The 16,013-nt window shown below is 60.6% G+C and overlaps 2 protein-coding genes across 6 annotated transcripts; both read right to left on the reverse strand.

Moving 5' to 3' along the window:
* Positions 1-328: 328 nt before the first annotated feature.
* Positions 329-9,853, reverse strand: AMDHD2 (amidohydrolase domain containing 2). Of its 5 annotated transcripts, none has more exons than XM_032327586.1 (11): positions 9,649-9,852; positions 9,023-9,159; positions 8,801-8,940; positions 3,281-3,335; positions 2,894-3,106; positions 2,722-2,810; positions 2,484-2,628; positions 2,303-2,410; positions 2,080-2,148; positions 1,002-1,103; positions 329-572 (listed from the first exon to the last, which is right to left on the reverse strand). In XM_032327586.1, exons 1-11 carry the CDS (start codon positions 9,729-9,731, stop codon positions 484-486), a joined length of 1,230 nt encoding a protein of 409 aa, XP_032183477.1. In that variant the 5' UTR covers positions 9,732-9,852; the 3' UTR covers positions 329-483. The 5 variants fall into 5 exon arrangements, 4 of the variants coding, with proteins under 4 accessions (XP_032183477.1, XP_032183479.1, XP_032183480.1 ...); XM_032327588.1 differs by having other exon boundaries at positions 9,597-9,845; XM_032327589.1 differs by lacking the exon at positions 9,649-9,852 and adding an exon at positions 9,500-9,568.
* A 139-nt stretch (positions 9,854-9,992) lies between these two features.
* On the reverse strand, positions 9,993-15,403 carry ATP6V0C (ATPase H+ transporting V0 subunit c). Its single transcript, XM_032327590.1, has 3 exons — positions 15,156-15,403; positions 10,894-11,077; positions 9,993-10,751 (listed from the first exon to the last, which is right to left on the reverse strand). Exons 1-3 carry the CDS (start codon positions 15,232-15,234, stop codon positions 10,547-10,549), a joined length of 468 nt encoding a protein of 155 aa, XP_032183481.1. The 5' UTR covers positions 15,235-15,403; the 3' UTR covers positions 9,993-10,546.
* Between the last annotated feature and the right edge of the window lie 610 nt (positions 15,404-16,013).

The raw sequence follows: 16,013 nt of genomic DNA on the forward strand, positions 1-16,013 counted from the left end.
CCTAGGAATTACCCCATCCCTCAGTCCCCTGACACGTGAACTTCTGAAGCTGTCTGCGCTCGCTGTCCCCAAGCCCCTTCCTGTCCCACTTCTCAACCAGAGCCCAGGGCTTCCCCTCTCACCCTCCACTCACCTCCAGGCAGCACCTCTGCCTATGGGTGTGCAGGCCCCGGACACATCTGTGCCACAGAGAGGGGCCCCCACAGAGCTGGGATGAGCCAGAATCCAGCCACTCCCACTCCCAACCGTGAGGCACAAACACCCCCACCCAGAGAGCCACCAAGGTGACGGCGCCCTGCTTTGAAGCAACACTCGGAGACCAGACAAGTCCCTGCCGGGCGCGTGTTTATCCAGCTGCCTGCTCAGCGGAGGCCTCCACCTGGGGCAGGGCACCCACTCGCTCCCTGAAGACCAGCTCCTCCACGGCTCGGCCCTGACGGAGGCCGCCTAAGGCTGGGCGTCCGTTCCAGCGGTGGTCCTTGGTCACTGCCTGGCCTCCTCTGCCTGCCACACCAACTCGCCCGAGATGTAGGTGGCCCGCACGTGGAGAGAGTCATCGAGCACCACGAAGTCTGGGTCAGAGGCGGGTGGTGAGGAGGCGGTGGGGGGGGGGGGGACGCACAGGCACCCCCATCCCCACCCAGCTCCCAGGAGCTTCATTACCCCGAGAGAAGCTCTGTTCCCATCTCCACCGCCACCCAGGAGCCGGTGGGGAAACCGAAGCTGGCAACACGATTTGGGTAGGGCACCCCAACCCCTCGCAGGCTGCCCAAGGTCTGGGAGCCAGCGTTCCTGGCGGACAAAGACCCAGGAAGCCCCTCACCAGGCCTCATCTCATTCGCCAGGAAGCCTGGCCTGATGGGAAAAAGGGCCCAGGCTGGAGGTGGTGGTGGGCAAGGCCACCTGGACACAGGGAAGCCTCCACCTGCCCCGGCACCATCCCAAGTACCGCAGGAGCTCCCAAGTCCGCAGAGGCCCGGGTGCCCACACCAGGCCCTGACCTGCATCAGCCCCGAAGTCCAGGGTCCCCTTGCGCTTCTCCAGCCCCAGCAGCTGAGCAGGGTGCAGGGACGCAGCCTCCAGGGCCAACTCCACACTGCAGCCTGCTCAGGGGACACAACTGGGTGACCACCCCTGCCCCAGCTCTGCCGGCAGCCCCTCCCCCAGCCCACAGCCCCGAAGCTCCAAGGCCTAGGAAAACTGGGTTCTGCCAGGGTTCTGCAGCAGGGTGACGAGGCTCCACCGCACCCCAGTCTAAGGGTGCTGCTGGGGATCCTTCTCTTGCTCGCTTGCTCACCTACCTGGCCCGTCTGGCCTCCCATCCCCCTGAACAGATGCTCTGGACACAAAGGCCCGCAGGCCCCCCCTCCTTTGGGGTCCCAGATGGGCACCCCCACAAAAAAGGAACAGCCTGCGCATCGACAAAGTCACATGGTCTTGCCTTTCTATCCCTGCTACCCCTCAAGAGGCCATGTGACTAAACTCCACTCTCCCTGCACCCCCATCATCCCCCCAGCTGCCGGCCTGTCTCTCTGCTTGAAACAGCATGTCAAGCCCCGACACCCCCGATGCCCAGGGCACTACCAAGCATCCCTCAGGGTCTGGCCAACCACAGCCTCTACCAGACACCCCTGCCCACCTTCCCCGCAACAGGCCCACCCCCTTAAGAAGCCCAGAGCACAGCTCTGACCCCTCTCACACCTCATCTCCCTATCTGTGGACCCACGAAGGCCCGCGAACCCATAGGGTCCAAGACCAAGGCCCAAGCTGTGGGTAAACTGAGCTCCATTCTCCCATTGGGTGCCAGGGCTTCAGTGCCGTCACCCTGGGTCCCAGCCATCTGCCTGCCACCGTCTTATCCCACCCAGGAGCTCCCTGCAGGGGGACCTCGACCACGTTCCCAGTGCTCGTCCCCTAGGAAACTCTGCCAAACGAGGGCTGTGGGTGCGAGGCTCCAGTGGTCTCCGTGCTTCCCTCCCACCTCCCCCAAACGTAGCTTCCACCCTCCACGCATGCACACATCCACCCACACACACACACACGAACACACACTCCCTACCCCACACCAGCCTCACTGACCTGTGGCCTGTAGGAAATGCCGGACACACACGTCCATCGGAGCTATGCTACCACTCAGTGTCTTGGTGCCTTGAGAAGAGAGAGTGCAGGCTCTGTGGGACCAGAGACCACCAGGCATGCAGTGGGGGGTGGGCAGCGGGCTGGCAGGGCACGCCCACATCCCACTAGAGGCGGAAGGCCTGTTCTCGTGGGGGCGGCCGGCAGGGACAAGCAAGTCGCTCACCTGCCACGTAGGCTGTCAGTCCATCTACTTCTACCTCCTGCTGCCCCAGTGTGTGCCGGCCGTCACCTAAGCCCAGGGCAGGAACGGCATCGGTGACCAGCACCAGCCCTGTGGGAGGAAGGGGCTTCAGACCTGCCCCACAGCACACTCACCACTGCCCCCAGACCGCCCTGCCACGCACCCTGGGGATGGGCCCGGTGGGCGATGCGCAGGGCTGCGGGGTTGGTGTGCGTGCCATCCGCGATCATCCCATAGAAGATGTGGCGGCCCGGTGGCAGCCGGTCACTGGTCAGGAGCCCCACGATTCCTGGGTCTCGGTGGTGGAACTGGGCAGGGATTGGAGGCGTGAGCTGAGCAAGGGCAGAAGCCCCTGTACCCGCCCCCCCTCCACCTGGGGGACTTGGTGGGGGACGACTCACAGGCAGCATGGCGTTGAAGAGGTGGGTGATGAAAGTGGCCCCACACTGCACGGCTTCCTCCGCGGCCTGCAGGTCGGCCACCGAGTGTCCTGCATGGGGGACCAGGACTCAAACAACACACCCAGCCCAGGATCCCCCACGTGCACACATGCCTGGAGGCGTCCCGCCTCACCTAGGGACACACAGATGCCCCGGGCCACCAGGGCCCGTATCACCTCTTGGCTACGGCCCAGCTCGGGGGCCAGCGTCACGATGCGGACGTTGTCCAGGGCCCCATAGGTGGTCAGCACGTCGTGGAAGGCATTGGCCTCGAAGGAGCGCAGGTGGGCTTCGGGGTGTGCACCTCGCTTTTCCCGGCTGATGAACGGGCCCTCCAGGTGCACCCCTGGGAGTGGAGGGAGCGGATGGCTCCAGCATGCCTCCTGCCGCACAGCGCCCACCCCAGCCCATCACCTGCCCGACCTCCCTCCCCAGTTGGGCCTCTGGAGGGGGAGGGGCTGCCAACAGGTCCCCGAGGAGCCTCCCCGGGTCGGGGCAGGGAGAGGGGTCAGCCACTCACCGAGGACCCCTGCCCCATGGGGACCACCACTCTTCACGGGGATCTGAGGAAGGACCTGGGGGGAACCAGCTGTTAAAGCCCTGCCCCCTATGGCCCAGCACCCAGAGGTCACATCCCAGCCGCGGTCAGAGATCAGCCCCCAGTGGCCTTCCCTCAGGTATAAGAAGGTAGTCAAAGGTCCCCAACGGAGGTCAGGGAAAGCACAGCACTCGGAACCGTCCGGACGGAGAGGAGTCATGGAGGACACATGAGCAGCTGCCTGCGATGACCAGGAGAGGAAGAAGGATCTCCTGCGCAGAGGGCAGGCACGTGGACAGAGGGCCACCCCACGATCCTGGCCCCTCCAGGCGGCCCCCAACCAGGCAGCAGCTGGGACACAGTGGGTGGCATGCTCAAAGGGTCCGGACCCAGACAGGGTGACAAGCCTGGCCTCCTGAGCCGCAGAACCAGAAGCATGGCTGGAAGCAGAAAGAGGCTGTGCGCTCCCCGCAGAACGAGTGCAGAAGCAGGGGCTGACCAGCCGGGGAGCTCGGTGCGGATGGGGCTGGAGGCTCGACAAGCCGTGTCCCAGCTGAATGCCGTCAGGAAGGTCCCTCGTGTGTAACAGGTGCTCACATGACCCATCTCAGGACCAGACAGGCCGCCGGGCCTCACAGCCCACACCTCTCTCACGAAGAAACATGGCGAAGGAAGCGAACAGGGAGCCCTGCAGGACAGCAGAGTCCCCAGGCGGAGCTGCCGGATAAACGCGCCCACCTCTGGAGCTCCCCTATGCCGGGCAGGATAAAGGGATTGACTTGGAGGAAGCTGAAACCTTGCATGACCTGCAAGACGGGAGATGAGCAGACCGTCCAGGGAGGCCGAGGGGGACACGCCCTGCACACAGAAGCCGCGCTGCGGCCCCACTTAGGCCCCAGGGACTAAGGCCCCTGCCTTAGTCCTGGCCACGCCTGGCACCTTGAGAAGCGGGGGGACCACAACAGACACGCCATCAAAGAGCAGCTGTGTCCCGAACGTGCCCGGCAAGCAGCTGGAGCAAACTGGAAGGTGTCCAGACGGGAGGTGGATCGAGGTGAACACGCCCTACAGTTAAGTGCAAGTTCATGCTCTTAACATGGTCAGCATGGAGCCAGGGAGGCCTGTTTCCGCTGACCCGGGACCTCGACAAAGGGGGCCTCCGCAAAGCCTCTGCAGGCCTGGGACTCCCAGCAGCCTGCTGGAGCCTGACCTCAAACAGCCGGTAACCGAACCCAAGAGAAGGACAGCAGGTTAACAAGGGAACAAACAGCCCGAAAGCAAAGTCAGAGGAAGAATGAGAGAACCCATCCAGGAGGCCCAGCAGGGGAAAGATAGCACCCAGGAGAGAGACGACAGAGAAACAGGGCAGAAAGTCACACGGAAGTTATTCAAGACAAGCAAACAAAACCGAAAACCAGTTTGAGAAAGCCGGGCTGTGCTGAAGGCCAGCACCACGGATGACCTCCCCCCAAGCCCCGCCCGTGTCCCCCTCAGGCTTCAGAACCCAGGGCCAAAGGGAAGGTTCCACAAGCCTCCAGACGAAGAAATCGGTCACGCACCAAGTATCAGAGGTCGGGCGGCTTCTGACTTCTCAAGAGCCACCTTGGCAGTTAGAAAACAATATAGCAATGCTTTTAAAATTCTAGGGCGAAGTCACTTCTAACACAGAATCATTCCCCAATCAAGACAGTAAAAACAGGGAGACCTGGGGGACTCCGTTGGTTGAGCGTCTGATTCTTGATTTCGGCTCAAGTCCTGGTGTTGAGGGCGTGAGATCGAGCCCCGTGTCGGGCTCCACGCTCACCAGAGAGTCTGCCTGGAATTGTTTCCCTCTCCCTCCATCGTGGGCACTCTCTCTAAAATAAATCAAACTCGGGACACCCCGGGTAGCTCAGTGGGTTAAAGCCTCTGCCTTCAGCTCAGGTCATGATCCATCCTAGGATCCTGGGATCGAGCCCCACATCGGGCTCTCTGCTCGGCAGGGAGCCTGCTTCCTCCTCTCTCTCTCTGCCTGCCTCTCTGCCTACTTGTGATCTCTGTCAAATAAATAAATCTTTAAAAATAAAATAAAATAATATAAATCAAACTTAAAAAAGAAAGAGTAAAAACATTCTCAGGCCTTCAAGATCTCGAAAACTCGACCTCCCATGACTCCTTCCTCCAGAGGAAGCGGGGAGATGTGCTCCAGAGTGAAGGCAAAAACCAGCAAAGAGGAAGACCCAGGATGGGGGATGGAGGCCCAGTGGAAAGACGCTAGGGAAGCCCCTCAGGTGAGAGTAAGGGAGCTGCCGGCACAGCTCTCGGCCCAGGAGGCCAGCAGCCAGTGCTGGGAAACAGGTCCCGGAGGCTGTTGCAGGAAGACAACGCTGATGGACACCTGGCGTGTCCAGATGTCCCAAAAGAAGAGGGAGCTCCTGGCAGGAAGCCTGGAGTTGAGTCACGAGTTAAGGGAACAAAGAGCAGGACTTCCAAGGAAAGGAGAGCAGCCAGGTAAGAAAATGGGATGCGCAGAGTGGCCCCACCTAGTCCTGCAGACGGACCTCCCCAAGGCAGCGGGCGGCTCTGTGGGGAGGATGGGGGCTTCTTCTGCTCCTCGGCTGGGCAGCAGACACACGGCCCTAAACAGAGAAGTGAAGCCGGAGTCCCAGCACGGCCTTTTGAGACAGAAGAGCAAATTCCAAGCATCCCGAGCTAAAAGGGACGGTCTCTAGATGGGAGCCCGTGGGGGCAAAGGGCTGCTAGCTCTCCTAACCAACCACGGATAGGTCTAAGTCCACTGATAATTAGAAAAAAGGTAATGGTTGAGTTTTTCCAGAACAGATTTCTTTCCCCCTGGAACAGGTGGGCATGCACGTCAGAGGCTGGGTCGTTCTGGGACACGTCCTCTAGACCCCCCGCCTTCAACCTGCCCATCTCCATATGGGACAGCACGAAGCCTGTCATCCACATTCCACCGGGAGACCCTGTTGTGATGAGTGTCAGGTTCTGTCCTATTCTCCTAAGTCCTCGGAGGGAGCTCAGCACCAGACATAAGACTCTTGTGAGGGGTGGGGGAGGGGAGTACTTCAACCCAAGGGGTGGATGGGATTGTGGGTGAAGCCTGTCTTTGCAGGGGGGATACTGTGTGGGACATTCTAGGGGATTTTTCAGAGAGCCTCCCCTGGGAATGACACACAGAAAGAGGGGACCTGCACAGTGCTGTGCCCGTGGCTGGCTGCTCTCCCCACCTGGGCTCACGGGCGCCACCTCCACCCCCCTAACCCCCAAGTCTCAGATTCAGAACTCGAAGTCCTAACAAGACACTCAAGGTTTACTTCACCCTTCAAAACAAAACAGAGTCTCACAAGGAAAAGCTAGGGTACGCTAAGTGGGGAGAACAGCATAAACGACAGGGTAGAGGTAGAGAAAACAAGGCATGTTCCAGGCAGGAAAGCAGAGGAAAAGGTCAAAGGATAGAGGGCGTGTGGGGCCAAAGGCAAAGGTCTGCCTGCCAACAAGAAGGTACTAGATCTTGGTGAAGCAGATGATGGACTTGAAGCCGAGAAGGACACCAACAGATCTTCCTCCTGGAAGAGTATCAAAGCATAAAGCTAGAGGAGACCCCAGAAAAGGACCACATGGTCTCCGGGGACCAGAACACAATGACAAAAGATCTGGATAACTTCTGACAGAGGAGCAATCCAGTTCCGCCTAGTGTGAGCTAGTGGGGGGTGGGAGATTATCCCAGGGAACAGTCCTGTAGTTTCTAAGACAAAACTGGAATCAAATTTTTACATTCATGCCCCTCAAAACTCTAGTTTCTGCTAAGACCTTCAACTTGCAAACGTTTATGGTAGGTGACACGTTCTAGCAAGACAACATAAGCTAGAAGTCCCCATGTCCAGAAGCCCCTTGTCCTGTAGAAGACCACCTCATCATCTGTGTGGCATGGGTCAGATGCGCTGTGGAAAGCATGGCTAGTGGGTGACCAGAGTAGAGCCAAAAAAGAAGCAACACACAGAACACGGCAAAGGCCTTCCAGGCAGAGGGCTTGGAGACAGGAGATAGAACAGCCTAGAATGTCTGGAATGTGCCTAGGGAAAAGACAGAGGCCCGGGCAGGTAGGGAGGGAATGCTCAGAAGGCTGGGGTTCACCTTGAGCACAAAAAGGGAGAGGACAGGGAAGTGAGCTGAGTCCTGCACCTCCTGAAGGCCCCCGTGGCAGGACCTGGAGCAGGGACAGCGTTGGGAGAGTAGGGAACTGTCACCGAGCCTCACTGGTGAGGCCCAGGAAGGAGGAGGACAAAGAACACAGAGATAATAAGATGGGCACCTTCCTCAGCTCTTAGCCGAGGAAAGCACAGACTGATGACCAGGAGAGAAAAACGTGGAACCATGTGCTGGTTTCCAGCAGCACACGGAGCTTAGTCTGTAAGCTCTGACTCTGGGATGGGAGGCCTAGGGAAACTTCCAGAAAGATGTCCACAGCTGCTAGTGTACCAACGGCTTAATACAGACCACACACAGTGCTGTGTGCCCTAACCCCAACACACGGACACGGCCATCATTCTCAACTTAGACTTGAAGAAAGAGACTCAGAAAAAAGTAAAGGCTGTCTTGTGTCTCCGGCTGACAGATGAATTTAAGAGGCCCAAAGCCCACACCCAACCTCCCCCAACACCCAGGTAGGACTCTGGGCCCACACACTCAGGAGGGACCCCACGACGGGCAATGTGACCCATCATCACAGTAAGGAGCCTGTTCTGGAGAAAACCACCACACCAGAACGCACAGGAGGGATCACAGCGGAACTGCCCCCTCCCTAAACTCAACTCTGGTAACGGAACAGCCACGCTTTTCAAAACTCGTTAAGCTTCAAGCAGTCCAGAAGCACAAGGAACACACCCTGCTCTCCAAGAGTTCGGGAAGAAGGAACATTCGTGCCCGCAGAGAGAACATCCGACAATAAAATAAGATAAAGAATAAAACCAGAGAACCCGTGCAAAAATAAACACGGTTTCATGGGAACGGGCAGAGAGAAAGGAGTGAGGGGTGTCAGGGTAGATGAGAGTAGCAGAGAGGATGGACTAGGGTGGCTGGGCAGACAGTGAAGCTTCTTTCTGGAAAGCACACTCAACTGGAGTCACAAAGCACAGACATGTTGCGGGGGGAGGGGATAAGCCTGACCAGCAGCTACAGGTGCGGCAATCAGAAGTCCCAGCAATGGGTTTCTGGAGCCCAGAGGCAGCCAGAGGGCAGCGAGGAAAGGACATGTGGCTGGGGAGGACACCGGGGCAGCACAAGTGAAGGCCTAGGGGACAGCTGCAGAGACAGGACACTCTGCCAGTGGAGGAACGACCGAATGAGAAAGCCTAGGGGCAGGACCCTGGCCCCACGTGGAAGGAGGCCAGCAGATAAAGCCAAATGCTAGGCTAAGAGAGGTCTGTGGGAGCACGGATTTGAAAAACATGGCGGGGCTGCTTCCGGAGGCCCCGTTCCTCTAGACTGGGAGCCGGACCTCACCTTGTGATAAACCTCGGGTGGTGAGGTGACCAAGGTGGGGCAGAAGGAGGTGACTCCGTGCGACAAGATCCTCCGGGCCACCAGGGCAACCCCGGAGCCCACGTCCTCCGAGGCCTGAGAGAAGTCAACGCCAAATCCACCTATGGCCACACAGAGGAAAGTCGCACAGCGCCCAGACCACTTCCTCTGGGTCACCACCCACCCCCGAGCCCCAGGCCGCACCGTTGATCTGCACGTCGATGAAGCCGGGCGCCAGGATGCAGCCCCCACAGTCCCGCTGCTCATCGGCCACTCGCCGCTCTTCAAAGAACAGTTTCTCGGGGTCCAGTATGCGGCCTTCGCGCACCCACAAATCCTCCCTGTGACCAGAGCCACGAGAAGCAAGGATTAAGATGGCCTACCCGAGAGGCACCCTGCGGCCCACACGAACACCGACCGGCCCTGAGCCCCGCACCCTAGCAGCGCGGCCCCGCGCCCAAGCAGCTCCTGGTCCTGCGCCCCACCGGCCCTGCGCCCCACCGGCCCTGGACCTCACTCAAGCAGCGCCCGGCCCCGCGCCCAAGCAGCTCCCGGTCCCGCACCCCACTTCTGAGCAGCTCCCGGTCCCGCGCCTCACCGGCCCTGGGCCTCACCCAAGCAGCGCCCGGCCCCGCACCGGAGCAGCTCCCGGTCCCGCAACCCAACGGCCCTGGGCCTCACCTCAGCAGCGGCCAGCCCCTCGCCCGAGCAGCTCCCGGTCCCGCACCCCATTTCCGAACAGTTCCCGGTCCCGCACCCCACCGGCCCTGGGCCTCACCCAGGCAGCGCCCGGCCCCGCGCCCGAGCAGCTCCCGGGCCCTGGGCCCCACCTGAGCAGCGCCCGGCCTCGCAGGATGCGGCAGTTCGTGAACTGGAGCACCGGGGCCCGCGCCTCGTCCTGCCCGCCGCGCATCGTGAGCCACCCGAGCCCAACAGAGCGGGCGGCGCCCGGAGCCCCAGAGCGGAATCCGCTCCCCGCGCAACCCGCCGACTGCAAGCAGCGGAGCCCAGCCTCCACCCACGTGACCCTCAGCTGACTGAGGCGGATCACGTGATCAGCGGCCCCACGTGACCGCCGCCCCTCGTCCGCCCCGGCCCCTCCTCGTCTCCAGCCCCGCCTCCATCACCCCTCCCCGCACCAGCCCGGGGCCCACACAATCGGTCCACAAAGGCGTCCAGTCACAACCGAGAACTTTATTGGACATGGCTCGGCTCCGGACCTGGCAGGCCCAGCGCTCTGGCCCCGCAGCCCCGGCAGCCGGGGCTGGGGAAGGGTGGTTCCATCCAACGAGTCTCAGGGCAAACGGTAACCCCACAACGCAACACTACCTAAGATTACTATATAGTTGGGAGACGGAGGGCTGCTCCACAGACGTATGAACAGGTCAAATCTTTATAAATAATAAACATCCAGTGAAGAGAAAATGACAACTCTAATTCATCCTTATACACAGAGCACTCTAGGGTAGATGAGTGGGGGCAGCAGAGGCCTGCGTCCTCACTGGTCGGGGGCCTGGATGGGTAATGAGTGGGCCCAGATGTCCACGGCACGGGGCAGGCGGGGGCAAGGCCAGGGGGAACAGACGATGGGCACTAGGACACTGCGCATTTACAAGACCAACTATTGGGGGGGGGCAGCTGCCCCGTGCATGTGTGTCAGGCTGTTCATCTTGGAATGCGGGGATGGTCTTTACATCATATTCTGTGGCTGGTGCGCTCAGAGAGGGGCTACTTTGTGGAGAGGATCAGGGCCACGATGAGACCGTAGAGGCCGAGCACCTCGGCGAAGATGAGGATCAGGATCATGCCCACAAACAGCCGGGGCTGCTGGGCCGTGCCACGCACACCAGCGTCCCCCACGATGCCGATGGCAAAGCCGGCTGCCAGCCCGCTCAGCCCCACGCTCAGGCCAGCACCCAGCTGGAGGAAACTCCTGGGGGAGAGGACGTGGGAGAAATGTTAGCAGCCTGCTGGGGAAACCACCCGCCCCACGCCCCCTCCCCGGCCCTCCTGACCCCATGCGATAGCCTGACCCCAGGCAGGACAGCACAGGCAGGGAGGGAGCCAGCACTCACTTGTAGAGGCTGATGCCATCATTCAGGGAATTAGCGATGAGGACTGCCACCACCAGCCCGTAGATGGCGATGATACCAGCCATGACCACTGGGATGATGGACTTCATGATCAGTTCTGGCCGCATGACGGACATGGCTGCAATGCCGGTGCCACTCTTGGCTGTACCATAGGCAGCACCCAGGGCTGTGCAGAGAGGGGGGAAGCCAGGTCAGCTCAGAGTACTAGGGGTCAGGTCCCTGGAAATAGCTCCGGCATGGCTGAGGGCCACCCTAAGTTATCACAACAGGGACATGAATTTGGTACCTAGCCAGAGGTGGGAGGTGGTCCTCAGGGGCAAGAGCCCTCACTGAGCACACAAGGAATCCAGATAGCTCTTTCCTTCACCAGAAGCCCCTGTGGCTGTCGCCTATCTGTGCAGCTGCTCTGCTGTGAAATGTACGCCCCACCTCCCAGGGAGCCTCCATGCAGCTGCCCGCAGCCTCCAAGGTGGAGCTGCGACAGGTCCAGCAGCCCCGTCACAGAGAGAAACGGGCAACTGTGCCACTTAAGACTTGCTGAAGATTCCGGACACCTTTTTACTGCCTGGAGTCCTGGACATTCAGGTCCGAAATGGCCTGGCAAAGCACGAGGTGGTTACATCTCAGCAGCCCAGTATCAGGCCAGACTCAGCCTGTCTGCCTTGGGGCTCCAGCCAGGGACAACACGCTGGAAGACCCTCACCACACACAAGGGCCCGACCACAGGGTCAGGGAAAGCTGGCCTGGCAAGTCCTGCCTCAGGCCACAGCATCCCGCACTCCCCACCGCTCCCAGCTCTCCAGGAGGGCTAGCATCTGTTGTCAACAGGCCAAGTGCTTTCTCAGCCACACAGCAGGCCCAGACCCTGTAGTTTGGGAAGAATCTCTTTAAAGAACCAGAGTAAAAAGGGCGAGCCAAGGAGAGGACAGGGCACAGGGAGCCACCACCCAGGCAGACCATGAGCCCTTAGCAGACCTCTCAGAAGCAGCCCTGCATGCACAGAGGCCTTGAGTGCCTCCAGTAATGGGAGTGGGGGGAAACTCGGGTGGCCTGTCTCCTCTGATGCTGTTCCTCCTCCCTCTTGCTCGGTAGGGGGTGCTACTGTCTTCAGAGTTCCCTTCTCCTGGCCTCAAAGTCTAGAGCAACTTTTGCACAGAACAGATCTACAGGAGGGCCCGCAGGGTCTCCCAGGGTCCCACCGCACTGCCTGAGCAGAGCTTAACATGGCTCAGAGGTGGAAAAGACCAGGACAATCCCAACCATTTTTCTGCACGTTTTATTCATCTGTTTGGGCCACAAAAAAGGTCTACTCTCTATGCTCATCACTAAGCAATGAGGAGGTCCAAGGAGCTCTGGCTTCCCAGGGCTCCAAGCCTGGTGAAGACACACATGGCACCTCCACACATGATCTAGAAGAGTGGGGAGGCTGGCAGGGGGGAGGTTCTGGGGAAGGGCTCCATAGAGAAAATGAAATTGGGTAGAGGTATGAGTGAGCAAGAAGGACTGCAGACGACATGAACGGAGACATCCACCAACATGGCATAGGCTGGGAGCTACCAGAAGGAAGAAAGAGGCAGGGGTGGGAGCAGAGGGACCTATCCTGCCTCTGCCACTCGGTCCCAAAGGCACCCAACACCACCACACCTGGGCATTCAGCACAATCAACCCACAGCTCAGGGCTGGTTTTCATGAAGCTTTTCCAGAACTCTCCTGGTCACAGTGCATTTTGGGGGCTCCTACTGCAGGCCCTGCACCCCATCAGGCTGCATCACATGCGTGCACATGGCCAGCACCATGGCCCATTCCTCAAGTGGAGAGCACAGGAGATGTGTGGCACTGAGTGAGAAACCGATTACTGGGAAGTCAGCATCCCAGGAGAAGGACACTGCCAGACGTGGAAAGTGAGCAGGGCTCTTCTCCAGGAGGTGGCAGAAGAGCGTGTGGCTGGAGGTGAGGAGGCAACAAGATGAACAAAGGGAAGAAAACAGGGCTGACCACGAGGGAAAAAGCAGCCTGGCCTGGGCAGCAGCAGGTGTCCACAAAGGCCAGGCCCTGAGTGCTAGCTCTGGAGACAAGCCCTACAAGGTCCCAGACCAAGCAGAGGACAGAAAAGCGTGCGATCAGGAGGCAGTTCCAGGAACAAAGCACCAGAGGCAGGGTGCCTGCCAGGAGAGAGGAAGTCAGAGAGATTACGGAAAAGGAGCAACCAACGGCCTGTGGAAGACCCGATGAAGAAAGAATCAGCAGGACTTTTGTCACAAGAAAAAAAGGGGAAGCAGGAAGGGAGACTGGGCACAGGAGAGCAGGCAGCACCCATCCTCAGGGGCCCAGGGCAACCAAAAAAGCCCTAGACCACTGATACCTGGTTCTCAGTAACTTCCAGAGACCTGCTTTGGGTCAGGCTCCATCTGAAAGTATCAGGTTCTAGGAGAGGAAAAGATGTACCTGGTGACTGGAGGCAGGCCAGGAGCTGGGTACAGATAAAGGGCTGGAGGCAAACCCAGAGCTTCAGGAACAGGCAATGACAGCCCGAACTCAAGGAATTCTGGGGCAGGAATATCCTGTCCTTCAGTGATGCTCCTCCGTGCCGGGCACATAGAAGGAGCTCAATTAAGATTTGTTGAATGAATGAATGAATGACAGCCACAAGTAACCCACAGGTGGCCAGGCAAAGCAGAATCTCTGAAGGCATTCTGGAGGCAAAGAGCAGAAAAGGCTGGACGAGGGGGTCACAGCAGCCCGCTCAGAAGTGCTGGAAAGTAGGCAGCCCCTGCAGATGTGGAAGAGCAGGCGTTGCCTGGGAGAGAAGGGGAAGTCCAGACCACTTCTCCCACCACAAATGACCCCTTACTTACACGTGATGGGAAGGGCAGGGCAGGGCAGACTCAGCAACTCATGACTGGCAGACAGGCCCAGGCAGAGGGAGGCCAAGGAGGGAGCAGAGTCCCCAGGCCCCTACCCCCCAAGTGTTTACAGTCAGCAGAGACTGTTTGGAGTTCAAACCCTCCCCGTTCTTGCACAGGCAGCCTCCCCAGTCCACCAGGTAGGGTGGGGCAAGGCGGAGTCATCAAAACCAAAAACCAGACCTACCCAAGAAGGCCCAGAGGAGACCAGGTCAGACCAGTCCACAGGGTTGCAGCGGAAGGACTAACCTTCCTGGGTCCCACATTCCTGAGCCTGGCCCACGTGCCTTTCTCCCAGATAGGCCAGTTTTCACTAAATTCAACAGTCCATGGCCGTCGAGACCCAAGTTCAATAGAAGGGGTGCTACCAAGAACCTGGAAAGCCCTTCTCTTTACCTAGAGAAGCCCTCCCCAATTTGGGGCCTCCTGAAAGGGAAGTCACGCATCCTTTCATTCATTCATTGGGGCCTAATCTACAACACTCTTCCTTCTAAAGACAAAGGCCCAATCCCCTCAACGCTGACGCTTCAGCCACCCTCTCTCAATCACCCAGAGGGACACTCTTGGCAAGCGGCCGCACACACAGTGTCGTTGCTGGCCTGCCTCCTAGACACCCATCCTTGGCCCGGAGCCTGTTCAGACCCCCACCCCATTCCACACAATCCCACCTATGGGTTCCGGCCAGCTCTCAGGACCAACCCCACAAGCCAGTTTTCCCAAGCAGTCCACACGCCCCGCAGGACTACTGGGAAACAGTGACAGGCCCTAACTAGAAGCGTCTGCCTCTGGGTGCAGACCCACTTGACCACCGCCGGGGGTGGGAGGGTGCGGGTCGCCATAAGGGCCAGGGCTGTGTACCTCGGGAGAGGAGAGCCGGGACCTCATCCATCCCTTGCCCCCACCTCCGCCGATCAAGGCCGGCCCCGCGTCGGGGGAGCTCTCCGAGGTGTGATGTCACACCTGCCCGCAGGATTGGGGGGGTGCAGAGCAGGCGCAGGACCGCGCGCCCCCACCTCAGCCTCCCTCCCGCCTCTCCTAGGGCTAAGATGGCAGCGGCGCCGCCGCCCCACCCCCGCACCTACACCGACAGGGGCAGGGCTGCCGGCTACCGATCCCCGGGAGACCCCTGGGACCCGCACCCCAGCCCATCCCGCAAGCCCTGCGCTCCGCAGCCCCCGGGGCCTCGACCCCCGCCCGCTGTCACGTGAGTCCCGAGACCCCCCAACAGATCGGAATTACGTCAGCGTGACGTCACACCCTGAACCCTGGGGAGATGCGAGCACGAGCCCCGAGCGCCCCGGCCCTCCCAGCCTCCCAGGTCCCTCCTGTCGCGGCGCTCACCGCTGAAGACCATGGCGGCCGAGGCGCCCATGACCGCGAAAAAGGAGGCGTACTCGGGGCCGTTCTTGGCCTCGGACATGTCTGCGGGTGGGGAGAGGTCGAGCTCAGCAGGCCGAGGCGGGGGCGAGGACGGGCCGGGCACGGCGAGCGAGCAGGAGCGGAGCAGTCAGGCGGCTGCGAAGGCGACCCGGCCCGTCAGCCGCTGCGCTCTAAATACCAGCACCGCAGAACAAAATGGCGGCCGCGGTCTCGTCACATGACCCGGGCCCCGCCCCTGCGGGCCATACCACTTCGCGCCTGCGGGGGTCGCCACGGCCTGAGGACGCCCTAGCGGTCCTCTGGCCGCTCCCGCACTGTACCGCCGCCCGAACGACCCAGACCAGGCGTTCCGCCCCATCTCGGCCTCCGCGGATGCGGGGCCGGGCGCTGGTAGCCTCTCACACCCCGTGGCGTTGGGCCCGTCCGACTCGCGAGCGGGGGCGGGGCGGTGGACCTCCGTATTAGCATACGGGGCGGGGCCTGGGTGCCCCGCCTCCTCTGCGGCTGCGCGGCGCCGGCTGGTGTTGGCTGCCGAGTGCGGCTTTCCTTTCCGTACGTTCGCCGAATGGAGTTGGCTGCGGGCTTCTCACGGCCTTCCCCCAGGGACCCGGGACCGAGGTGTCCCCGGGACGTCTTCATACATTCTGGAGCGCTCCGAGGGTTCGAGCAGACGGAGCCGAAATCCCAAGTCCAGGGCGCCGGCCAGTTCTGCTCCAGCCCCCAGGAAAGCCCTCACCCACCTGTGAGGTCCAGGCCTCTACTTTCTGCCCTCCTGGGCCCCCGGGGTCGCACCACCCCGACTCTGTCCTCAGTCTCCTC

The sequence above is a fragment of the Mustela erminea genome, chromosome 20 (assembly GCF_009829155.1).
Source record: "Mustela erminea isolate mMusErm1 chromosome 20, mMusErm1.Pri, whole genome shotgun sequence".
Classification (NCBI taxonomy): Eukaryota; Metazoa; Chordata; class Mammalia; order Carnivora; family Mustelidae; genus Mustela; species Mustela erminea.

Bases quoted from the DNA above. Each gene is read 5' to 3' on its own strand.
- AMDHD2 (XM_032327586.1), bottom strand. From the start codon at position 9,731: ATGCGCGGCGGGCAGGACGAGGCGCGGGCCCCGGTGCTCCAGTTCACG. The intron at 2,811-2,893 runs GTGAGGCGGGAC...TCCCCCATGCAG, and splicing joins GGGCATCTGTGTGTCCCTAG to GACACTCGGTGGCCGACCTG. The intron at 2,629-2,721 runs GTGAGTCGTCCC...ATCCCTGCCCAG, and splicing joins TCTTCAACGCCATGCTGCCT to TTCCACCACCGAGACCCAGG.
- ATP6V0C (XM_032327590.1), bottom strand. From the start codon at position 15,234: ATGTCCGAGGCCAAGAACGGCCCCGAGTACGCCTCCTTTTTCGCGGTC. The intron at 11,078-15,155 runs GTGAGCGCCGCG...CTCTCTGCACAG, and splicing joins GGCCGCCATGGTCTTCAGCG to CCCTGGGTGCTGCCTATGGT. The intron at 10,752-10,893 runs GTGAGTGCTGGC...CCTCTCCCCCAG, and splicing joins GATGGCATCAGCCTCTACAA to GAGTTTCCTCCAGCTGGGTG.